The 27,475-nt window shown below is 35.2% G+C and overlaps 1 protein-coding gene across 4 annotated transcripts in view; it reads right to left on the minus strand.

Annotated features, from left to right (window-relative positions):
* CPS1 (carbamoyl-phosphate synthase 1) overlaps positions 1–27,475 on the minus strand; it is a 354,529-nt gene that overhangs the window by 32,396 nt on the left and 294,658 nt on the right. For all 4 annotated transcript variants that reach the window (XM_077885468.1, XM_077885466.1, XM_077885467.1 and 1 more), the window contains 5 exons: positions 26,816–26,934; positions 7,721–7,862; positions 6,345–6,410; positions 5,831–5,894; positions 3,926–4,107 (listed from right to left, as the gene is read on the minus strand). In XM_077885468.1, the coding sequence (XP_077741594.1) occupies positions 3,926–4,107; positions 5,831–5,894; positions 6,345–6,410; positions 7,721–7,862; positions 26,816–26,934 (573 nt within the window). The remainder of the gene's footprint in view (positions 1–3,925; positions 4,108–5,830; positions 5,895–6,344; positions 6,411–7,720; positions 7,863–26,815; positions 26,935–27,475) is intronic.

Here is a 27,475-nt window from a genome sequence, read left to right on the forward strand (position 1 = left end):
GTTTAGTTTCCTTTTTTTAAAAAAAAAAAAAAAAAAAAAAAAAAAAAACTTGATATCACTAAGCTGAGGTAACACCACACAAGAATATTTCTGAAACGGTATTCAAATGCAATCACACCACAAATGTAGTTTTAGTACTTTGGTTTGTCCTTATTTTTGTGGGCAAATTATGGACAGAATGCAAGGGAGAAAATTTATTTTACTAATATAAATAGCATTTAATTCATTGAAAGATGGCCCAGATTTTTGTAATTTTGTGTATTATCTCTAACTTACAAAACTCTACTCTTTGTACATCTGTCTTTGAGACTGATTTATTATCTTTACCATCCCTTATTATCTTAGTAGTTCACATTTTAATAAAACACTTTAATTTTCAACACTTCAGGTAGACCTTTAAGATTATATTTAACTATAGTTAAATCAAATGCTAGGAATGAAATTCAATTCTAGTTTAGAGTCATACATTCTTTAATGGGTTTTGTCTATCATTAATGAATGTTTATCATTCATTCATTTAACTCAAATTGTGTTACAGAGTGCCACTGTATACATATATATACATATAGCATTAGGTATTAAAAATAGAACAATTATATCATTAATCAGAGTACATTTTAAGGGGTATGATCCAGTAAATTATTCATTGCAGAAGCAAGAAAAATTAAGGATTCCAACCAGATAGGGACATCATGAGGTGTCAGGTATATTGCCTGGCGTTCTCAGATTCAATCTGGTTTTTAATGAACAAATTAAAAAAAATAATAAATGGGTCTTATCTGGGACTGAGATATAGAAGAAAATTAATGTTCATTTACATAACTTTTCAAACCATGACTCTCCAAAGAAAAAAAGGAGAATGTGAAGTTAAGACAGGAACTGTGAGTCTTTTTTTCTTTTTTAAAGATTTATTTATTTATATAGAAAGAGACCGTGCAAGCAAGTGGGGGGAGTGGCAGAGAGAGAGAGAATTCCAAGCAGGCTCCCCACTGAGCACAGAGCCCAACCCAGGGCTCCATCTCCAGACCCTGAGATCCTGACCAGAGCCAAAATCAAGAGTTGGCCACTTAAATAACTAAGCCACCCAGGCAACCCAGGACCTGTGTGATTCTTATTCATTATTGTAGCCTGTAAAGATTATTGCACAATTCATCCCTAGAAAATAGATTTAATAATAGATCTAATAAAAGAGAAGCACAGTGTTGCAACTTCTATAAATAATGTCATAATTTTCAACTCATATATCTCAAAATAACTTGAGAATATCTCTCCCTTTTAAGAAGCACCCTAAGCAAAATTGTGAACTAGACAAAATATCATCTGTCAAAGCCTCGTAGATAGCAGTCACCACTTCTCATTTTCTTGACTCAACACCAAAATTAAGGGGAAAAAAATCACAATGCAAGTTTCTTCTCAAGGAGTAAGAATCCATGAATGCAATCACAAGGAATAAATGACTTAAGTTTTCTAATGATTGCTCTTTGTAAAGTATAAAAAATGTCTGCAGCTAAAAAAATATATCACTGTAACATTTTCTATTTAAAAAAAATAACAAGCGGGAAGGAGAGTTTAGCACAAGGATTCCTTCTGGGGTGCCTGAGTGCCTTAGTCTGCTAAGCATTTGCCTTTGGTTTAGGTCATGTCCCAGGGTCCTGGGATTGACCTCTGGGTCAGGCTCCCTGCTCAGCAGGGAACCGGCTTCTTCCTCTCCTCCTTGTTCATGCTCTCTCTTGCTATCTTGCCTCTCTCAAATATATAAATAAAATCTTTTTAAAAAGTAATAAGGACACCCTTCACTCCATCTTAGATCAAGACTTCTTTTTTTGTTATTTTAGTAGGCTGCATACCTAACATGAAGCTTGAGATCAAGAGTGAATGCTCTATTAACCAACCCAGTCTGCTTTACTCACACAGCATGTCACTTTTCTGACTCCCCCTTACATTTTTAGAGGTGCATCCTTGTTGCCATGGAAATAGTGTTGGTCCTGAACTAGACCAAGAGACCTAGACAAGGAGAGTCATCATACTTTCTATCAACCTATGTAGCTATGTAGCCTATTGCCCTTCTAAACTGACTCAAATGTGTGTTTTTGAATAAGTTTAGATGTCTTCCAATTTTCTGCAGATTTACTACTGAATGTTTCAGTGCCTTTAGCATCACCCAAAGATGGATTATGGCAGTCTCCTGGAGGTTGTGAAGGGATACACAACAACCTCATAGAAGGAAATGTACATACATGTGTGTATGATATGTGTATATGTTAAAATAACATTTCCGGTGAGATAGTCTAACAAACACATCAATGGAATATTGTTCTTAAATTCTCCAATATAACATTTAAAAATATCTTAAATAGTAGCACTATAAATGCCAATTAACTTCAAAGAAGGGCCAATTTATTTTTTACCATCATACTGAACTCAGTTATTATGAAAGGATCTCATTAATATCCATGTATAACCATATCCAAAGGCAGTTGTAGAAGTTTTTAATCTTTCCTTAAACCATTTCAAGGGGAAATAATTAATTATGTGTAAAATGCCCGCTGTAATTCTTGTAATCCTTGTTAATATTTTTTAAACAACTATGTAATTTTTCATATATTTATGTTATGGGTCCCAGTTCTATTCTAATGTCTTAAAGGTAGGGAACTAGTTTTATGGCTCTCTATCCTGCTAAGTCTGGTATTCAAAAGGTACTCAAGAAATATTTGTAGAATGCATTTGGTTTGAAATGAATCTTTAAAAATTATTAGAAAAATCATGTCAAAAAGGGAAATAAAAAGTATGTATATTCTATCTAGTGGTTTAATTTCATTATATTAAAAGATAAGTGGGCCAGTCCCAAATGGACAACTATAATGATATATCCATACTAAATTTGTCTATTTTTCTTCAGTGGAATAAAATCATCACATGTTCTAGCACTGAACTTTACAATGTGATTTCAGCCACAAATCTCATTATCTTCACAGTGCCTTCACGGAGCACATATATACAATCATCTGGTTCATTAATAACAACAACAACAACAAAGATGAAACAGAATTTAAGAAACTTGAGCAACTCAATGAATTGTAAGTTCAAAACTTGAATTTAAGTACTATGGCCCTAATTCAGTATTTTTTTTTTTGCAAGTGGTCATATTTCATACATAGGGATGATTCTCCATAGTAGCAAATTAACTGTAAACCCATCAAAGGACACAACCCCTAGATATCACTCTGAAATCTTCCAGTAGTTATTTTTTTACCTGTAAGATATTTTAACTTGTTCTATAGACATATATATAGTAACCTGTGATCATAGGAATTCACAGTGAAGATATTCTCAATAATATCAGAGGACTGGTAGAAGAATAACTGTCAGAAAAAGCTGTAGAAGTACTGATATCATTCAGAAGGAACTCATCAATCTTAAATTGAAGACTAATGGCTTCATCTGATGGCACAAAAAATTACTGGTCATTTGTGAACAACTGACTTCTCTCCTCTGGGGACCATTCATTATTAAACTACAACAACAAGTGAACTACAGAGATGAGGCTTATTGTATGTCTAGATGATCAATTAAATCATTCTGCAAAGTATTTTGGGGGATTGTCTTGTATAGTTAATCTGTGTCTAGCACAAGTTACCAAGAAGAGTTTTCAATCTTGTTGGAATGCTTAAAAAAAAAAAAAAAATCACTCTGTGCCAGGACCTCAAGACTCTAAGGCTGGAATAACTTTTTTAGAGTTTCACTACAAAATTAGACAGTGGAAGACACTGGCAGCTCTTTCTCCTAAGGGGAATTACAACATTAATATATATATGTAATATATATATATATTATATATATATTACACCTATAAAGTATGCACTGCATATATTTTTCTTCTTTTTCCCCCTTTTTTTCTTTCTTTTTTTTTTTTCTCTTTTTTTACCTCCTGATGGTATATGTCTAGGATCCTCTCCAAAGACAACTCTTCAAAGTACAGTTTGTCACACTCATCAAAGTCTGTGCTCACGGTCTCAGGGTTGCAATTCACCACCACTGTCTTCTTGCCTAGCTGACGCAGTGTGCGGATGCTGGAGACAGCACACCAATCAAATTCTACACTGCTGCCTGCAGAGAGGGTGAGATTGGGAAAGGGGTGGAGAAACGAAGTTACAACACAGAGAGCAGCAGAAAGATATTGCCAGTCAGTCCAGGCAAAGGAAGCTAATGCCCTCTCATTGCAATTTTTAAAACTCTAAAATGTAAATTTCAGATCCATTATGCACACTATATTAATAGTAGGAAAAACAGAGGCTAATTACACAACAATGATATGTTGGCTTGTTTTGTATGCTAAGTTCTGCAATTGGTAATCTCCATATTTAAAACATTCAAATTCAAAGTTAATGGGAGTTAATGTAATGATTTAAAAAACCCCTCATTTATGGAAAAGAACTCAAAGTGAACGTACTGGTCTCAGTACACAAAAATAGCTCAGCTAGTGATCAGAATACTTGAGTTCTTGTTTTAGTTATTCCACTTACTCTGCTGTCTGAGGTCTAAACCCAATGATCCTTGAAGTGCCTTGGAGCTCTGACATATCTTGATTGATTGGAAAATCCTGTCCTTTCCAAGCATATCCTTTTAGCTTGGCAAGGCCACCCCATACAGAGTGAGTGACCTTCTAAAAAGTAATTTGAAGTACAATAATGGCCTAAATACCTCAAAATATCAACTCTACTGGGATGCCACAGAACTGAAAGTTCTGGGATTTGTATTAATCCTTTGCATTAGGATTTTGTCTCCGAAAAATTCTTATCAGAACAATAATTACTCAAAGATAGTAGCATGCTAATTTTCACTATCAATTAAGTATAGACTTGATTATCAGCCTAGCTAGTCTTCCCTGGGTCCTAAGGTAATGCAGAACTGTTACATAAATTAGGTAAAATTTGAATAGGAAGGAAGATAGGTCTAGAGAAGAAAGCAGTAGACCACTTAGCCATGAGATAACTAAAGTGGTAAAGATATAAACACTTACAACCTACTTCAATATTTGACCAAAGATTGCTGAAGTAGCATATCCTGAAGCACTTGGTTAATTGTAAAACCTAAAATAAACTATGTTTAAAGTAACAGAGTAAGACTACATACATTTTAAATTCTGTATTTCATCATTTCCATACTAGAATAACTTGTGAGACTAGATGTTAAATAATATACTCGTTCAGAAATATCATTGTCTGTTTACTATATACTTTGTAACTATAAGTTATTATTACATTGCTATTAAATGTCTAATTTTAAGTGACCAGGTGAGGTGTAACAATTTGTGGTGATAATATTTTAATTAAATCATATAATGCTCTGTCTATGCATAAATGATACAAGCTCTTTGTGTTTGATACTAACAGAAGTCATATATTCATAGATCTCATCTACAAATGTAATTTCTGGTTCATATATGAAGTTCTTGAGCAAATACACATCTTTATGTAAAACTGCCAGATGAGAAAATGTCAAAGTGTGTAATTCATTCCCCAATCTCAGTGAGAGGCTCAATTTAGTTCATGAGGATGAAAACATAAAAGGGGGACACAGTGAAATGGGAGAAGGAGTTAGATTGGAGACCTGCATTTGAGTCCCATTTCTACCATTTAATAGCCATATCAACTGGGGCTTTACCTCTCTGAACCCCCATTTCTTGCAAATAATTTGCAAAATATTTCTTCTAACAGCATCTGTTTTACATCATCCTTGGAATAATTGAGTGAATGTGTACTCTATTCGTGAATATGAAAAGTACTATATAAACTGTAAAGTCCTATGTAAATGTAAGTTACCACTTTACCAATGTGATATGGACCACAGCCCAACACCATCATGCCATGGTCATCAAAATTGATATCATGCTCCTGAGGAGAAGGGAAAAAAAAAAAGACACAAAAGTTATTGTGTGCTCTTCTTCAACCAAATTAAACTCTTTGTCCCATCACTGAGTCTGCCTTTCTCATCCTTCCTCTTATTGATGTGTATCCCCTACTAGTCTCTGAGAACCCGTAAGTATAAATTTATTCATAAAAAAATAAGTTCAGTATCTTTTTAATTAAATAGCCATGAGAACACACCATAATTGTATGTTCATGTAGCTGGTATCCTTATCATATCTTCACTTGTTTGATTTCACCATCTTAAGGCAGTTCTGAAAAGACCGAGTATAGGAAGACATGATCACATCTGACCCACATGATGTATTTTTAATACCAACATTAACAGATAAGCAAAACCACAAAACTTCTATTCCCCCATGTGGACCATTCACTAAATCTAGGGCCTTGTGCATCTAACAATTTGGCAGTGCCCACCTGACCATTGTAGGTGACATACAGGTAGTTTGTTACTGATGGGTACTCTGCAGCCAGTGTATCGATCTGCAAGAGAAAAAAATGAATAAATTGGGATTTTATTCCCTTTGTTGTATTTTTTTCAAGAATAAAGTAAAAATTGTGCTGCAGTCCTTTAATGCCTCTTACTGTCAGATACAAAGACAATGAAACGGTAGGTACAATTCAATTATTTTCTAATTCTGAAAACGAGATTGTGTGGAGAAACAAAGATATGACCTAGTTATCACCTGAGCAATAAAGAACAGTACACACATCCCAGAGCATCACTGATGGATTACAGCAGTACTTCTCATGTCCATAGCAAAATGGTCATATAGTCAACTGGTTACCTGGAAGGTTTACCCAGACAGCTGTCTGAAGCAGCTCAGAGCAGAGCAAAATGACCTGTATGCAAGAAAGTCTTTGGTTTGCAAATTCAGGCATAGGATTTAAGTTACCTATGGCACAGAGCAATAGGATGACACAAATACCTTAAAGCCTGGGGAAGAGGGGAAGGGGACAAGGTCTCATTGAACATATTTGGAAAAAGTAAATCAATTCAGTTCTCAAAGGCCAGGAGCTCAGCTTAGTGAGCAAGAATTCAGGGCCAACAGGGCAAGCGAGTGTAAGGCAGGTGAGAAGGAAGGAAGATAATTGCTGAACGGAATATATTCAGCATCAAGCCTGAGACCAAAGGGTATGTATGTGCCCCCTGAGCACACGGAGAAAAGTCAATGATTTTAAAGGACAAAAACCAGCTGGTGGTACTTTAAGCCAAGGCATCCCTCTACATTTCCTCTACTAAAGTCCAAAAAGAAAAAAAAAAAAAAAATCACAACGCTACACCTATGAAAGTTCTTGTGTGATTGTCATGCATACTAGATGAGCTCATTATGCCCAACCCTATCACAATGAATACTAAATGAACCATAATGATGGGGCACTTAAAATAAAGTATTACCCTGTAAAAAGTTAGTGCCAAAAGAGATAACCATTCTTTTCAAGAGGTCAGCCACCATGCTAGAGTATTTCAAGTCCTCCTATTACACTGAGGATTTACCTTATCGCAGATATATTTGCACATGGGTCAAAAAAGTAAAGGAGAGGTCATTTTGATTTTTTTTTTCATTTGAGCAGAGAAAACCATGTACTCACGTTTACCTTTATGTCCCAGCACCCCTTCAACCTTTCCCTTTAAAGCTGAAATCAATCCTATGCTGAATAAAATTTGTGGCATCTTGGCCATCGATGGGACCAGTAGAATCACTTTTGAATTCCACCCCTCTTTCTATTGGTAATGGCTCTACATGTTGGGGCCTCTGTTTACCCCTGCAAGGAAAGGGAAATTCCTTTACCTGTTTAACCCAAGGGTGGATGTTTTTCTTTAACCTCAGCTCCCTCGTCTGGGCCTCAGTCAGCCCGAGACATTTTGAAATCTGCTTGTCTGAGAACCCAATCTCCTTTGCCTTTTTCAGGGTTTCTTCTGTAATGGATTCACTAGGATTTAATGAAAAAGAGAGATTCAACTTTAGAACAAACACAGTGAGGACCAGTGAATTCTTCAATTTCAAAAACACCAAAGACTCCTTATTTTCCATCTTCAACATGTTTAGATCTCCTATCTTTTAAAGATGCACAAATAAATAGCCCACTATGTCTTCCAGCCTCTATGAAATCTTTTCGTATTTTCAATGTTGACCAAATTGGTTTCCTACTTTCACACCCCTGGCACCTTCTCCTCTCCTTATTTCCTGAAAAATGGCTTCTGTGTTTACTATCTTAATGAATTTCCTCTTTCAAAATAATCATGGACTAAATTAAATATTATAAGATCTTACTAAATCTAGGAAACTTTCCTCAAGTTTCTTCTCTTCAACTTGTCAACGTATGACCTGCTTGATGTTATTCTTTAAAGATACCTTCCTCTGGCTCTGGTAAGTTGTTTCTCTCTCTACTTTATAATTTACAAAAATTATTTACTGTTTTTTTCCCCCCTCCAAGGCTCTCTCTTTTGTTCCCAGATTTAAGACTAAAGATTTAAGACTAAAGGTCTGGCTATCTTCTCTCTCCCTCTAGATTTAACCACTGTCATTGGTTCAAGCAACATAATTAGTCAATAATTCCCAAATCTGGGCAGTCTGGGTGGCCCAGCGGTTTAGTGCCGCCTTCGGCCCAGGGTGTGATCCTGGAGACCCGAGATTGAGTCCCACGTTGTGCTCCCTGAATGGAGCCTGCTTCTCCCTCTGTCTGTGTCTCTATCTCTCTCTCTCTCTCTCTCTCTCTCTCTCTGTATCTCTCATGAATAAATAAATAAAATCTTTTTAAAAAACTTCCCAAATCTGTAGCTTCTTCTCCAATGTCTGACCTATGCTCTAGGTCTTTATTTATAGGATCTTCAGGATCACCTTCACCTGGGCATCCCAACATTGTATCAGACTGGGTATCCTCTGCATAAACTGCTTCTATTTACTAATATCACATATCTGTCTATGTTGATAAGATAGTTCTCTGTGATTATTTCCCACCCACAGTGTGGACTGTATTTGTGTTGTTTCTCTCACCTGTAATGCTGTGAAATTCCTATTACCTACCTGACTGCTCTCCAACTCCCAGTTACTCTTTATAGGTCAACTAGAGCCAAGTTTCATCCATGAAGATTTCTCAGTCTGCCCTCACACACAGACCTTCCAAGGCTCTTCACTGACTCATTTTCTTGGAGCCAGGAGTATAATTGGGAACTATACTGCTGAGCATGTCAATATTGCCAATATTTGTAATGTTTCTTAGCTTTTATTGACCAGCCTGACTTTTCCTGCTAGATTCATGTGCCACGATGACAAAGATCACATTTGGCTCATTTACTAGAACATTCCCAAAGATTAGCAGGCTAGCCCACAGACAACATTCAATAAATATTTATTAAATGAACAAGGGAAACTGGAATTCCATAGCTTTAATAGAAAAAACAAGTTATTAAAATCAGCTTGTAACTAGAATTCAAAATGTACAAAGAAATAATTTGTAAAGAGCCAAGGTACAGAAGAATAAAGTATTTCTGTAAAAGTATATCTAACCAAATATTTCAAGCTATAGTCAATACAATAAAATTCAACTATAACAGTTTGATAGTCAATACCATGAAATTTAAATATAACAGTATGTTCTCAGAAGATCTAATAATAAATAAAACATTTTTAATTGAAATTCTAACAGAATGTAGTTGAATCTATTGCATTTTGTTCATCCTGTTCTTCAATCTTCTTTAATTAATTCATATTCTGAGTTTAGAAAAGAGAGAATCAATCTGGTATATTTAATAGCCATGTCTCTGGATTTTGGATACCAGTATTAGTTTGGATTTTTACAGCTATGTCTCTTCTTAGTCAATTTGCTTTTCTTATGGCACTTAAATTTCCTCTGCTCTCAAGTTAACTCATTATTTCTTCCCAATAAATTTAATGTCTCTTTTTTTCTATTCTTATTTTGATCTTTTAATCTTCTCAAGTATTTGATAAACATTCTCCCAGAGCAACACATTTTCCTGTCAAATTCTTGAACATAGTCTGATTATTAAGTATTATCTGTCACTTGCTATGTGTGCCAAATACTGTGCTTCATGCTCTAGAATTACACTGTCCAAAATGTCAGCAACTAGCCACATGTGACTATTTAAATTTGAATGTCAATTAATGAAAATTTTTTAAAATTAAATTTGACTCACAATTGCACTAGCCATATTTCAAGTGTTCAATAGCCATACGTGGCCAATGGTTACTGTTGCTATCTTAGATGGTGCAGATAAAAGAATACTTTATCATCACAGAAATTTCTACCTGGGAGTGCTGCCCATGAAGATACAAAACAATATTTGAGACAATGGAATGATAGTGAGTGATTCAAAACATTTTACAGAGAGATAAGCTATGTGGTGCAATGTGAGGTCAGAGAAAAGAGATAACAATGAGAGTGGATGTAGTTGAGAAATACTATGGCAGTAGAGAGATGAGAACAGAATCATAAAGAAAGTTCGGCTTTATATGGATAAAGGAGTTGACAGATGTACTATAGGCAAGGGCAACTGCGTCTGCAATAATTTGAGACCACAATGGGCATGGCAGGGGGCAGGGATAGACCCTTTCTGTTTTTATCTTATTTATTTTCTTTCTGTATTACCTATTTTAATGATGGAGAGATAAAATATCGAATCTCTATATTCAGGGAGATCAGAGTACATTAGGAGGCAAATAAATAGCCATAGATTTGCCTGCACTGTGAAAATTCATGCAAGAGAAGACTGTGGCTCCGGGGAAATGCTCCCAGCTGCCATGGGAAGTCTGGAAAGGCCTTACCTAAGAGATGACTGCTGAGCTCCTGAGGGCTTTTGAAACACCCAAGTTTCTAATGTTTACCTTTAGTCTTGCAAAAAAGAAAAATTTTGAGACAAAAGCAGAAGAAGAATTTGTTTGTTGCTACTTGTTTTAGAAATGTATATTTTCACTTTTCTTGCCAAAATTATGTTCCTAAATCAATTGCTCATTTGTTTATATGCAAGTGTGCATTAACCCTCAAAGTAGAAGTGCTTGATAAATAAGCTATTTTTCTAAATTAGAACTATGCATGATGTTCTTTTTAAATAAATATATTTAATTGTGAGTTTTATGAAAGACAAATCATATTATGTTCACCTGCATGCTGAAAGACTACACATTTTCCCTATGATCTGTAATTTTGTTAAAAACATAAGTATGAAGCTTGAGTTAGGTGGAGAAATACTGCACATATAACATTAAGCCAATTCTTACCCTTAGATTTTTCTAGCTACTTGCTAGGACATTTTCCCATAATTGTACAATAGCAGTAAAAGAAAAAAGCAGAAATAAACAGATCTTCAGTAGGACATTTCTTTATTATTGCAATAACTATCTGAGGCAAGACCCATATTATGTTCCTTTGTCATAGCCGAACTAACTTACATGACTAAATCCTAATCCTGAATAGCAGCAATCCAGACACACTTAGGAAACATGCCTTGAAAAAAGCCATCACACCTGTTATTACAACAATGAACTAGCAAAAATGCAAGTTCTTCAAGTCCAAAGATAACCAGAAGTAATCATATATTTATCTTTAAGCTCTTTTGGTCATGTTTCTCTACTTTTTTTTTTTCCTTGCCTTGAACAATTTATTTTTATTTCTTTTTATAAGGAATATCAGTCAATTCTTCAAAGGTTGCTACATTGCTTTAAATGAAAATTATAGATAATGGTATTAAACAAACAAACAAAAAAGAAACCATTTAGATTCCTCACATTTCTATTAGGGTTGAAATAAATTTGCATTTGTTTTGTCCACATTCAGCAATGCAGTCTTTTCTATTGTTGAAATATGCATAATTCCTCCTATTATTTTCCACCAAAAGAGTCCAACAGAGCATTTAAAGACATCTTCAGCAAATATGCAAAGTCTTTATCCGCCACTCACCAAATAAAATTGGACTCTTACCAACAAGCAAATAAAAAAGAAAGAAAAAGGAAGACTGACTGATAGACTTGGTCTCGTGCATAAAAAAGAGTAAAGTGAATTAATTCTGTGCTAATTTTTGGTGGCAAAAATCAGCTATCTGTCACTAAGACTAACTCAATCATTACTGCTCCCTATAGCATCCCCACCCCAGAGAGTTTTCGTTATTTAAAGGGGACTCCTGAGAAGAGCAACAGGAACACAGAATAATGAATCACAAATGAGAGACTTTCAGGAGGGGGCTGAAAAACTATTTCCCCATAGGCACCTCCTCAATTCATATCAGGTGAGATTTCCAAAACAGATGTATCAAGCCAGATTTGCAGAGTGTATGTTTTGAGCTCACAAGCTGGTTCCTAGAATATTTTCTTGGTGAGCCCAAAACAGCTTTTTAACTTTTGCTCAATATTCAAATAGCTAGATCAATATCACGATATGACATTTTTATAAACATCTTGAAAATCAGGATGTATTAAATTGGACTGGCATGTGAATATAATCATGTTCATCTATTTTAATATGAATGCAAATATTGGGTAGGTATGATCAAAGAAGTTCAAAGTGATGTATCTTCTACAGTATTTTATTTATAATCTCTCTGGTTATTAATTTCTACTCTGTAGGCATGTTCATGAAATAGTGGAAAGCATTTCAGTCTTCCTCACTGACAAAATACATGTTAATTCTGACCCGCACCATAATTACAAAGACATGGATAAGTTAGATCCCTCCCTACATTCAGTGCTACTTTATTTCTGTGGGGTATCCCGACCTCCAAGACAAGAAGCAGGTTGTCTCTCTCTTTATTTCTCTCATCCACTCTCTACTGTTTTTGCATAACATGAAGCTGGCTGGCATGTCACTACATAGGGAAGAAAATTGACTTTATTCCCTACGTGTTCTGATACAAAGTTTTATTTTGAGTCCCATTATAATAAAATAAAATAAGAGACAGTTTGAAGACACGATCCATTAGCTTTGGGCCAGTGATTTAGATAAGGTTAAACCTCTTCAGAGTCAAATGCAAGATGAATAATCTTAAGTGAACATAAAGCTCATTTAACAATGTAGAGATTCAGGTACATGCTCCTCCTCATCTTTATCTGCCCACATTGGGCTGTCCTCCATTTTTTCTGCTAAAAAGAACTTCCATCAGAGGGAGACTTTTTTTTTTTTAACAAAATCAAGTTGGATGAAAGCTTCTTTTAGGGACAGGGATGTAATTTTTTTTATTTTTCCAAAGGAAGATAAAAACCTTAATTTGGAACAAACTCAAATAGAATAATTATTAAAGAAATATAAGTGCTGAATTTGTAATTCAAAACTGTCTTTTGAAGCCTCAGTAGGGAGTGCTCCATTTATATTGTATTGTAAATCAAGGGAGCATTATTCCAAGCAAGAATGTGATCAGCTGAATGGAGCATATTGCCCAAAGAGCACACAGTTTTAAAATATGTTCAATAAATTCTCCTCCTGTGATTCAGTATGTATCTGTGCGTACTAGTATGTGTCTGTTGATCTTCACTGCATCCTCCAAAACAGGCCTATATCATACACATGATTTTCTCTCCCCACCTCCTTTCCGTGCCTTCAGAGTTCAAGGGCAAACTCTGCAAAGGTTACACTTCTATCGTGGCATAAAAGGATCTAAACAGTAACACAAAGAAGCACCAAGTAGCTGTGATGCTGGCCTTTTCATGATCTTCAGCTCCTCTCTACTTAGCAGCACAAAATGACAGGTCTGAAATTTGGGAAGGGGGGAAAAACACCTTCAAAACAGACCATCAGACTTTTACACACTCTGCCATAATCTTTTAACGGTTAGACAGCATGGCTCAGCTTCTACAGCGGGAAGTCTCTCGTGTGTTCTCTGGTTTTATAAACAATACGAGCCTTGCTCCTGTCTCTCTCCGACTTCCAGTGTAGATTTGGTGGTTGTTGTTGTTTAAAATTCTATCCTGTCATCTCTGAAACTTCCTCCACTCACACTTAGTCTTCAATAATAAATGATAAAAGGAAATGGAATAAATTCCCCTTAATGAGGAAATTTTCACCTGGCATAGAGGAGCCGGGGAAATCTATTAACTGGAGGAGCGCCTGCAGCATCGCAATTACCAGGGGAGCCAGCACACTTCACACAGTCCTCTCTTCCACTTGACTGGCTTTTATCTGATCCACCAACTCACAAGTAATACTAAACAAATTTCCCTCCAGATTGCACAATCTCTAATGTGAAAATGAGCACTGCACTTGGCCTACAATTATGGGATGGGCTTATGATTTTACTATTATCTTCTTTTTAAAAATCCCCTAAAAGGCAGAAGCTGAGAAAAACACTAGGACCTGATGCTCAGTAGTGACCCCTGCTTTAATAAGCACAGAGAACCAAGGAAGATACATGTTCTCTGCCCCGAGACACCCCATCAGCCCTCTCCCCTGACTTTTGCAAGGCTTCACAGATTATTTTTGGCATGTCACAGGTTCAAGACCATGCCACAATCCCAATAATGCAATCAGGGGAAAAGTTATTTGTCTTCTCATCTTTTCTTTCAAGGAGATAGGTGGCTACCCTTTTCCTTAAGAGAAATGCAAAAGACATTCTTCAAAAGCAGCAGTTGAGTTTAGAAAAGCAAAGGATGAAACCTAGGCAATTGGGTAAATACCACCATTTTCTCTTCATCTCTCAAAGCACGATGCTTTGTTACTATACAGCAGTGAGGTCTTTGGAGGAATTGAAGAACACCTTGATCTTTACCTCTCATCTACAGGACAAACAGTACCCCAGATCCAAGGTCCATGTGAAAGCACATCAGCATGAAAATTATATATTAGGATATAGGTGCACTTAGCACTATTGTGATAATATGCTACAATATTACAAGTATTGATTTTCAAGGGATGATAACTGAAAGGCTACTAAAGACTACTAAAAACAGAATCAAAGAGGAAAAGCTTATGAGCAATTGATACTGTAGACATTTTTAAGTAGGCGATTCTTAGTTTATGAATTTTACCTTCATTTTTTTTACCAATCTTTATTGATTCCAATAATCCAGAAATATTGTATTACTTTCAATCTGGTAAGACCACTTATAAACTACTGATTATAATATCATGATTACATCTGATGAATACCAAGTAATGATAATGGAGAAAATGACCTACTAGAGGTTAATTGTAATTTTTGAACTATAATAAATCACATTTTGGATCTCAGTGATTCCTAGTTGAAAAGGCTGTGGCTCTTGGGGCACCTGGGTGGCTCAGCCAGCTAAGCATCTGCCTTCGGCTCAGGTCATGATCCCAGGATTCTGGGATCGAGCCTCACGTCGGGCTCCCTGCTCACAGGGAGTCTGCTTATCCCTTTCCTCTCTGCTCTCTCTCTCTCAAATAAATAAATAAAATCTTTTTAAAAAAGAAAAGAAAATGCTGTGACTCTCTTTTTCTCTGCCATGGGTTTGGTAATGATGAAAAACAAACAGAAGTTACCCTGTCACAGTAGTAAGTCCTGTCTATTAGTGTATAAGAAACTGTTCCGTCACATTCAAAAGAGCATGTTTCTACTGATTAGTACAGCTTTCACCTGATCAGATCGAACTAAAGGGCAAAGTACATACTATAGAATACTGCTTCTCTTACTTCTGATCAATACATTTACTTATAATTTTAAATCCGTTCAATAGATCCTTCCCCAATAATTAAGATGTATTCAGTAAGCAAAAGCTTGGTTTTTCCCATAAATATAGGTTTCTTATATGTCCAGAATTTAAATACAAAAGATAAAAATAAAGGCTATGTAAGGCCTTAGTAGAAAATTAAATGAGCATTCTTTGATGTTTTAAAATCTGTTATTTCCCAAATAAACTTATCTGGAAGTCCTGTATTTTAAAACCTCTCCATTATCTTTGTTTAAAGAAAGTCGTGTTTTCACAGAGTAGTTTTCCACCTATCAGATGTGTTGTTCCAAGCAATAAACGTATAACTTTCTTTCTTTTTTTTTTTTTATTTATTTATTTATGATAGTCACAGAGAGAGAGAGAGAGAGAGAGAGGCAGAGACACAGGCAGAGGGAGAAGCAGGCTCCATGCGCCCGGAGCCTGATGTGGGATTCGATCCCGGGTCTCCAGGATCGCGCCCTGGGCCAAAGGCAGGCGCCAAACCACTGCGCCACCCAGGGATCCCCAACGTATAACTTTCAATATGGAACTTTCTTTGACTTCTAGAAACCATTACTCAGAATCTTATTAAAATAAATTCTTGAACTGAAGCCTATCTACCAATAACTGCTACATAGATTTTTTCTTGCCAAATGGAACATATGTAAGGAATAATTTTTAACCAATTTTTTAGTTCTTGAATGAGCAAATGTAACCCTTTCCTAAAGGGGGTAAAATTGAAAGTCATTTCTAGGAGGATGTCGAAAAATTCTAGTTTTAAATGTCTGATGACATGTCACATTAGATCTATGTTAATTTGAGGACTACTTCCTCCAAGGAAACAAAAAAATCTTTATCATTGAGTGTTTTTCAGAAGAAGACATAAAAATAAACATGAACACCCATGGATGGCAAAAATTCTCATTTACTTCACATTAATGACTATATACTCAAGAGCAAATAGAGTAGCTCTTCCTTCAAGTTGCCTAAAGCAAAGGATGGTCAATTAAATCAGCCCATCGGCTAAAGAGTAGGTGGTAGGGTAGGGTTTGAGGCAATATTTGTAATATCACCATAGCTATGTTAATACTGATTGCATTATTATCATTATATTTAATTGACATATAGTGCCTGACTGCCCATTCCAACCATAGGGAAATAACACTGGCCAAATCTAGAGTCAGGCACCAACTCTGCTGGGAAAAAAGGAATCACATCAATCAGATAAAATGGTAGACATGAGAAGTGTGCAGCACAATACCAAATTGTAATAAATGCAGTAATAAATGCTTCCTAAATGCAGACACCAGGGGATAAGGAAGAAAGGGAAGACCTGGCACAAGAGAGGAGAAAGAGAAACAGAAGGGGGAGAAGCAAAGGCAAAGTTATTCAGAACAAAACTGGTACGTCATCTCAAATGGGCCCCTGCACCTCAGCATTCCTCAGACCTTTCCCCGCTCTGGAACATTCCTGCGGCTATACCTTGAGGTAATAAGGCCCAAGGTACTCTGTACTCCCTGCAAATTACAACTGATCTTCTGGACAGCATATGCACACAAGCATTTTCAACACTTGTTGGGAAGCATGGCCTAAGTTACCTTATGCTCCTCAGGAAGGAAATCATACACCTCACCTCCATGGGCTGACTCAAAGCCTCTATGCCTCCATAGAAACGTTTCAGGTATGAATGAACAGGTGAAAAAATTCTGGGGGTCAGTGAGTGATTATCCAGCTTCTGTTAACTACAGCTGAGGCAGACTGTTTTGTATAAATGTAATTTCCATTGTACACTTCAGGAAATCTTTACCAGCTTGCATTAACATGGAGGATAGGTATTTGCATCTTATTTAAAGAAAAAAAATATGTATGTGTGTGTATGCATGGATGTAGACGGTCTTCTATTTGAAAGAAGGCAAAGTGTAAAAGGAAAACCCTTATCCCAGCTCTCCATATCCTTGAGAATTTTGTTTACATCTTTTAAAGGTGACCTGCCATGACTTTCTCCCTGCCAGGTCCCTGTGTTTCCTCCCCAAGAGTTCTAGAGAAGGGCACATCTCTTACAATGCTTCTGCTCTAAGTGAGGTCAACAATTCAGGCAGGAAAACACACAGCTCACAACTTGACAGCTAAGGAGGAACTGATCTCCAGCTGTCTGATTTAAAAGTCATATCTCTAAAAAGAAGCTTTTGAAAAGGGTTAGTGACTAGAACTGCAGGCAGAAGCCCTGGGCTAGATTCCTTGCTTTCCTCTGACTGCTGTGACATACAGTCTGACACACACACACCTCAACGTGACTCAGTTTCACCATCTACAAAAATAGAAGAGTAATATTTTCCACCTCTATTATGGCAGAAATTCACCTTAAGGTCACCAGAGAAATATGGATCTCTGTTTCATAAATAATATAAGTATATTTTTTTTGCCTCAAACTTCCTCACTTGGTTAATTAAAATAGAACCTTCATACAGTTGTAAATACTTTTGAATATTTCTCACAAGAACTTTCAAGAAAATTTGCAAGTTTGAAAACTTGGATAGTTTTTTTGTTTTTAATCAGAAATAGAATTTTGGCTTGTTGTCAACAGGCAGTAGAGATTTTGTAATGTACATATAGGTATTATAATGCTTCCAGTGTGTATAAATCTCCATTTGATAATATAAAACAATTAGATAAATCCCCTTTTATTAGAGAACATCTTATTCAAAGTCTTCCTGCCTAATCAGTAGATATATAGCCACTTAAAAAATGAAAATGTAAAGATACTGATTTACAGTGTCTTCCAACATAGTGAGCTTATATCTTGGATATATATTTTTCAGGTAATCATTTTGTGGGTCTCTTGAAGCAACCAGGAATTATAAATGCATTTTTTTCCTACTCTAATTTCCCTTCTTTGCCATGACCAAGAAATTCTGATTTTCATTTTCTACCGAGAATAGATCTTTATGTAATGGACATACTATCACACAAATATTTCTGAATGTTTGCTTGATGGAAGACACTGTGCCAATGCCCAAGGAAATATATGTTCAATAAAGAATTGGAAGCCATTCTTATCTGTTTCAGAGCTGATGCTATGCTTTAGCATAGCGAACTTTATTCTGTATTCATACAAATTGGCAAAAGCTCTTAAGACTTATAATTAAAGTCTATTAAGACATTATGATATTTGGAATTTGCCCTAAGGAATTTACAATTTAATTGGAGGATGGTACCAACATGCATCAAATAATTACAGAACACTGGAATGAAACGATGTGGTTCCAACTACCTACGTTGAACAATAGGTAGATAATATCCACTTTAATTTCTGTTCATAGACTTAATTTCTTTACAGTAAGATTCTCACTTTTATGAAACATAGCAGAAATATAACAAAATAAGAGCAAACACGATTCGTTGCTTCCTAAGTAAAATTCATCCATTTACCAGCTTCCTTTCTTCTTGCATATTCAGTCCTTACAGTCTAGTTCCTGTTCCTTCCTCCCCTGATCATCACATTTGGTGGACTTGCTCAATTCTCTCCCTCTTTACTCTCCCTAAATCATGCAATGATGTTGAAAGTGTCTTTCTATTTTATGTATTCTGTTTTGAAAATCTCTCTTTCTTGGTTCCCCTGGCACTGGGATATATCGAAGGATATATTTAGGGATATATTCAAGGGATATATGCTATCCTTGGATTCCGCAAATTCTGACCTTAAATCCTGGATCCAACATGCACTACCTCTGGTACTTTGAAAAGTTTACTTAAACTTCTGAGTCATTGTTTTATTTATAAAATATGCACACTTTCCAGGAACTCTTAAATTAACATTTATGTGAGATAACATATGCAGAGGTCTTAGAGCTTTTGTTTTTAACCTCCATTTAACTTTCCTGGCTTTGTGTTCCGGCCTCTAGTTGGTCTGTTAAGAGTATCTATCTTCTGTATAGCCACTTGAGTATATTTAATCTTCAAAAATAGATTATAAATCCAATGAAGGCAGGTTAATGACTAACAATTATCCATCGACAAATGGCATTGAACCTAGAACCATGCCTTGAGCATAGCAGGTACTCAATAAATATTAATGATTGTATAGATGAACAAATATCATGTGGTCCAATAAGAGTCCCTAATAAAGAGAAATACCATCAAGTAAATACATAACTCATCATGCTGAAATCAGAGATATTGACATAGGGATAATCTGTTAATTCTTGACTATTAATAGAGACATGCAAATTATGAGTATATGTTATTTTAAGTCAACTGAGATTTTGAACTATCAAATATTTAAGAATCAATACACAAAACATATATAATCCATTTTACGAATTATCTAAGTATCACTCTGTACATTATGAGTAAAACATTTATCTTGCCCATGCTAGAATCAAGTTTTCTCTTACACTTTCAAAATGCGCATTTGTAAACACTATTTAAATAGTGAATTCAAAGAAGAGTCTCAGAACATTAAATATTTGATGTAAGCTTTTATATTCTATCTGATTCAATAAATTATTAGTTAAAAAAATTAATGGAGGCCTATTAAATCTATGGCATTACCTAAAATATTTTATTACATGGAACATAAATTAAAAATAAAATGTATTTTTGTCATTAGTTCACAGAGGCACAGTAATTCCCAAAGTAATACTCCTCTTTCAAATAGAAAAAAAAAAAAACTTTTTCATGTAAGCTTCAATTTTTGGCACTCTTGAAGAGGTTTATTAGATAAGTGGTTTAGGGTATGAAAACTAAAGCCATAAAATGATAATATGTAGTAACTGATAAAATTGTTCTCCTCTGGACTTAATTATTTTGCAGGTAATATGTTATATATTCATCTTAGTTGCATGGCTTCCCAGTAAAATATGAATGGAGTTTGTTTTCTTGTGTCATTGTTTTTTTTTAACTAGAGTGAAACTGAGACTCAGAAATATCGTGAGTTGGCAGTGAGGTCAGAGGGCATATAACCCATTGTCTGTGAATCAAATCAATGGGCTCCACTAAAGCATCCAACCATCAACATTCCATCATTCATACATTAAACAACAGTATCACAAAAATATGTCTATAGTAGAGTATCATCAAAATTATAACATGCAATTATATGTTATATATAAGGAAATATATATATATATATATCTTTCCCTAAATTATTTCTATATTGAATACCCTTTAAGACTAAAGTTTTTCATTATTAGAGGTTTTCCCTTTCAGAAAGTATAAATTATTATTAGAAAGCAAAGTACAGACATTTTTCTGTCTTATATCTAAGTTTTAACAACTTTTAGAAGACACTTTTCCCAAAAAAAACTTCAGTCAAATATAAGCACAAAATGTTCTTGTCTGGTTTTGCCATGCCTCATGAGCAAGTTAAATAAAAAGTCAATAGAAACTAACATGTGTAGGAGAGGACATTCAAAGGGAGTGTTCCAGCTAAGGTGACACCTGCATTATTACATCTGCCAGAAGTTTGTGGCTGCAGGGAAATGGCCAACTTTACTGAGCTCAATTTAGCACTTGAATGCCCAAGTGGAACTCACCGGATTTGCCCTAGATTGTTTTCCTAAGCAATAGGCACACCTATGATTTTTCAGCACTCACCAATGGACACAGTTTATCATATTGAACATAGCGATGTTCAGATGAAAATTGGGCCCTTCAAAGGTGTACTTTACTTTTTCACTACATTGAATATAGCAGTAAGTGGCAGTGAAGGAGGAAGTTACAATATCAGAATTAAAATAGTAAAAAAAATGAAGCCTATAGAATATTGGACAAAAGCAATTTCTGAATAATTTGTACATTAATCCACAGTAAATTAAATTTATATCAACAATTAATAGAGAAATAGATCCAAATCTTAGCCTCCTATGTGTTTGTGGTATAAACTATATGGTAACGGTCATATCTCTTATTTTTAAATAGCTAAATTGGACGAAAACAGATTCCTTTTGAAATGCCAATCAGTAATAGCTAAAGCCTCCAAAAAATAAAACAAGGAAATAAATTAAAAAGACACAGGTAGAAAATAAACAGATGCTCAAAGCTGGTAATTAGCAGCCTCACGGTTCTTTTTCTTGCCTATTCATGCTGTCATTTTTTAAGTATCATTGTTGAATTTCAATCTAAAATCTAAATTGGTTGCTAATCCAACCTGATATTGTCAATAAAAATGTTTGGGGTGTAATGTCCTGAAGTAGTCTCTGCTCATAAACCAGCTTTATTATAGTTGACTTCCTTCCTCACTTATAGCAAAAGGGGTTCAACTGAGAGATCCTTATACCTGTGCTTGTCTATTAATGAGTAATATAGTTGAAAACTTTATGTGTACTAGATCTCTGGTGATGGGACTGATATCCCTTTGTTGATTATCATTACTATATTGAAAGTGTCTACTATATATAACCTTATTTCCCTCAGATGTTATTTAATTCACCTTCCCACATCCTTCACCATACATGTATACAACTATATGTGTGAATACATATATACATATAGCACAGGGGTAAAATATCAAATATCCTAAGCTCTGGAGTCCTGCTCAGGTTTGATCTTACATCTGTCATTTATTAGTATGTAATAGCAAAGAAGTTGCTAAATATCTCAGCGCCTTAGCTTGCATCTATAAAATCAAGATAATACTAATTTCTTTAGGTTGTGGTAAAAATTAAATAATAGACTTAGAACAGTGACTGATATGTAGTCAATAAATTTTGTGATTATTATCTCATACTTGGCAGTCATTCAGAGTTGTTTGATTGAATTAAAATTCAGGTTTCTGTATTAAAAGATATCATTCTAAATCCATTCTTTTGTTACCTTAGGGAATCAGCTATATCAGGAGAATCCAGCTGATGAAGACATTTGACATTTGATTTATTTGATTTATGGTACTTGTACTTTTGCCCTCCAGGTCAGATTTATTTGCATGATCAAAATTGAATCTATCTATATGCTAATGGAGGAAAGGATTATAGGTGAGGTTTTTGTAATTTTTAATAGATCAAAATAAGCATATTTTTTCTTATTGTGAATATGAAAATTCTATATGGGAGGAGCATTATGTGTGAAAGAGTTGGTGTTGGTAAGATGAAGGAGTATGGGGAAAATAGACATTAAAATGTGGGAAGCTCAGTTGTGAAAGCCAATGGATAGAGTTTATGCAAACATTTTGGCTTCACTAAAAATTCTGACAGACTCAACTTTTCTTAAACTTCTTGCAAAGTGATCCACTAATGTGAAGTCAATAGATTAAACATCTAAATCCCAGTGCATATGCATAACAAGCATTGGAATCCTACACATCACATTGAGTAAAGAGAAACTTTTCAGAACTTAAAGAAATTCACTGTAAAATATGTTATCACTCTAGGTCGATTAATGCTACTACACCAGCTTATAAATTTGGGGAACTGCCTAGAACCATCAACTTTCCTAGCATGCCCTTGGGCAGCAATAAACAATTTAAGAGGAAAAGGAGAAAGCCAGTGAACTCAAGTGGGGAAGAGAAATTTTTTGTTGAAGCTGCCTGAATAATGGTTATCACCTGAGTTGGTAAGAATGACTATCGCTCTGGAAGTCTCCCGAGGGCTACCATTGCTATGCTCATGTATTGGAGATGGCAAACTGAGTTCTGATGGGAGCAAGCACTTGCAGTCAGGATGCTGAGTCAATTATTCTAACACTGGTTTAATGTCTCATTGCCCTGAACTAGGACAGGCTTTCATATATCATCCTCAGCATGACACATGTTCATCTCCACCCTTCAAGAAAAAGAATTTCTGTGATTTTCACTTTCTCACAGACATGGAAAACTCATCAATTATTTCCATAATGCCAACTTCATTACAAACATTGTTTTGTTTTCCCCACTCCAATCTATGGATATTTACATATATACTAAATACATAGGTATATTCCCTTTAGGAGTCAAATTCTGAACTTCATCTTAGATGACTATATGTAAAAATAAGTCATAGACTGACCATCAATATGAATGATATTCTCATTTTCTGCTAGTGAACATGTTTATTGGATTTTTAGGAGAATTTTAGCATGATTAACAACTGTAGAGTAGGAATTTTTGTTCATTAGCATAATGGAATATTATTGATCTTTTCGTAGGAATAGCATTTGTATTATTTGCTATCATTGCTTCTTTTAAAAAAATAGGTCTGGTATTAAAATCAGTGACAGTACATCATAAAGAAAATTAAGAAAGTTAAGTGACTCTGAAAAACAATCTTTAAATGTATATATCTGAAATCCCAAATACTTTTCATTATAAAAAGTAGGATTTTCATTTTCAGGGGGAAAATCTTGTGCACTCATCATGTGCTAGGTGTCCTTTACATTCATACTGTTTAAGCTTCACAACAAAACTATAAAGCAAACATTAGCAGAAAGAATAAAAGGCCAGAGAAGTAAGGGAGGTGACAGGCCCATGATTCCACAGTGGGGAACTGGACTAGCTCCATAGCCTGCACTCTTTCCAACACACAGGAAAAGAATCAAATGAAACTTAGTTCACTCTAGCATAGTGAAACTCTAGCATTCTATACTTAGTTCCCTCTCTAAGTTTCTCCTCTTCTCCCAGCTGAGATCCCCATCACCTACTTTCCCAGGGACTTTTATGAGGAAAGTGCAAAGGGATCTGGGCACATTGGCACCAGAGATATGTTGAAGCAAGAGAATTTGGGGACCATCTCAAATCACACCAAATAAGTATGTACCTTCTGGGCCTACATTGAAAGCCAGCTTTTCCAAATGCTAAAACAGTTGATATTTTGAAACAAAGTTAACCACAGATAAATGTAATGCAAACTGGCAATGCATAATTCAGCTATATAATGCCAACTGCTAATAAAGAGTTATTATTACTGTTGGAGGAGTATCTGCTTCGATAATTAAGCCTCCTTGGATATTTAGAGGCTGAGAAATATGTTAATATGACATCATAATCCAGGGTAATGGTGAAGATAACCAAAATAGAATAACAAAACTCAAGTCCTACACACTTAAATCTATCAGCTGTGACATCCACTCAACTTCATATCTTTACACACCATACAATGATTTAGACAGGTAGCTTCAGCAGCCATCTATTCCTTCTTTTTATAATTTAACACCTCTAAATAATAATCATTATCAAATTGTATGTGTACATCTAGGACGCTCAAAAGAAAAAAAAAACAGAAAGAATTAAACAGTAAAGTATCATTCAGAAAATAATGAGTTCAGGGTTTAGATTTACTAACACCATAGATCACCTGTTGAGTTCTTGAAACAAAAGATAACTTTAAAGTATAATTTTTTAAACTCTTAAATTATTAAAAGTTTTATAAATGTTGGTCATTATGAAAAATACAAAATATCTCTATTTACAAATATGCTGATGCCAGAAAATAGAAACTAAAAATGTTAAATTATCAGTGAATAAATGTAACAGCATGTGGAAGTCAGAAAGATATTATAAGTGATTTGTTAACAGTAAATGGGTCTAATCCTCCAAGGACCTTTTACACCATCAATATACACCTGCTTAGTTAGAATCTCAACCTGCTTTCTGGTTGTAACAAAACTATTCAATTAAAACATAGAATTTGGGGATCCCTGGATGGCTCAGTGGTTTAGCGCTGCCTTCAGCCCAGGTCATGATCCTGGAGTCCCAGGATCAAGTCCCACATCGGGCTCCCTGCGTGAATCCTGCTTCTTCCTCTGTCTGTGTCTCTGCTTCTCTGTGTGTATGTGTGTGCCTCTCATGAATAAATAAGTAAAATATTTTTAAAAACATAGAATTTGTCCCCAAATCAGAATGTATATCAAGTGAAAATCTAAATCACAAAAACATCTGCTATTTTTCACCCCAGTTCTCTCCTACTGCTACTATTGGCATACTGCAAGTTTCTAGCACCCTCATGTGGTTTAATTGGAGTGGTTTCATAGGCATCCAAAATCAGTTGTCTGAAACTGGAAACAGTAGAACAGACTATAATTCAACATGGAAGTTCTGCTGGCCTCATAAACCAAAAAAAGGAAACCTCAAGTCAGCAAAATTCTAAGATGAATGTATAGGCTCAATTCTTAACGTTATTTGCTATCTACTGTTCATTTTATGTGATCACCAGAAAGGATGACTTGTAAGCAACCACAGCTAGTTTCATTTTTGGCAAATTGCAATCCCCCATTTTCAAAATCAAGCATTTGTTGTGGGCAACTGTTCAATAGATGAAAAAGAATCTCATTTTGCTCAAAGAAAAGCAAATGTTATTGTTGCCCAGTCTGTGTGCATCTTGATTAGGTAAACATAGTAATCCAATTATATGTCACAGACGTAGGCTTTGAGAGCTTCCACTGTCTTCAACAACATTTTATGTGATTAATATCTTTACATTTTCTCTAATCATTTGGCAATAATTTACACAGACAAAACATTTTCGTCTCTAAACATGCGCCTGGGCTTGTAGGTGAGACTTCTTTCCAATAATCATGCATTTCAGAACCTTCTTAAAGGGGAGAAGATAAAGAGGATTATACTCTCTCCCCTAGATTGGTAATAAATGTTCCTCTTATCAAAGATCCATGTTTAGAACCTATCTGTGATTTCATAAGCCTGAGGTGCCCCAACAAATGGTCTTCTCATGAAAAATAAAAAAGTAGATTTTAAAGCACTGACATTATCAGAATATTCTGAACACTAAATGAAATTTTAAAAATAATTGGCCATGAAGGAGATAAAAATGTAAATTAGTGAGAGGTAAAGAATCTATTAATGGAAACTTGAATGTGGCTTATTTGTATGCTGAACTGAAAGTCTCAATGTTAAAAATATCAGTAGAATGCAAGAGGAATACATTTGCTCATCAATATACAGCAATATGTAGGTTGATATTAAAAGAGAAAAACTGACTTCAGAACTTAAAAATATTATAGAAAATAGAAATATTATTTATTTGACTATTGATTGATAGAGTTTTGGTTTAGGTAAGTTAAATAGCACATGAATTCATAGATGTACACCAATTTTTATAACTTCAAAAGACCTAATAAAAATCTCACTATGTTTGACAGCAATGGTGCAAGATGGTTAAAAATATCAAGGGATGCCTCTCAAAATGTAAGCAACTAAAACTACCATTTCTTGTGGCTATGGCTACTGCTTACTGACCTTGGCACTATTTCCTTCATTGAATCAGAATTTTGGCCAAATGTGTAAGGGTAAGAGGAAGACAAAAGCTGCAGAGAAGGTATCTGGGATGAATCAGAGGAACACTGCCTTACCTGTTGAGCCCTTTCAGTGTCTTTTCCATTTTTAAAATGTCCCGCATCTTATACAAAAACCACTTGTCAATGGATGTGAGCTGCATAATCTCATCAAGGGACATGTTGTCTTCCAAGGCCTGCCAAAAGGAGATGAGATGGTTTCTTTGGCAAATATTTTATAAATGTCTTATTTGGTTGAAAACATACAGCAGCCATTCCTCTCCACATTATTCAGAGAGCCTGGGGCTAGAGACTGAGAATGGAACTGATATCATATCATTGATGTTCCTCTCAATAAACCTACCAATGCTGCCAACTATATCCACAAATGGCGTACCAAGGAGGTGGCTTGAGTTAATCAGAGTAGTGTGTGCTCAGAAAAATCCCCCTAACAGGCTCTGCTTCCCTGCTTTTTATATAACCATGTTCCCAATTATGTCCTAAATTTGGTACATCTCTTTGGAATTAAAGATAATCTCTTGAAACTACAGTTAAGGCAAATTGGTAGGAAAATCTAGAATCAATATAATGATTATTTAACTTGTATTTTGGATAATTACTCTTTGGCAAATACCATACTTTTATTACCTCATTCCACACTCACACAAACCAGTTAGTGAGAATTTATGGATCAAATCTGGCTTAGAGTTATTTCTTTAGAATATTTCCTCAGAGAGG

The sequence above is a fragment of the Canis aureus genome, chromosome 36 (assembly GCF_053574225.1).
Source record: "Canis aureus isolate CA01 chromosome 36, VMU_Caureus_v.1.0, whole genome shotgun sequence".
Taxonomy (NCBI): Eukaryota; Metazoa; Chordata; class Mammalia; order Carnivora; family Canidae; genus Canis; species Canis aureus.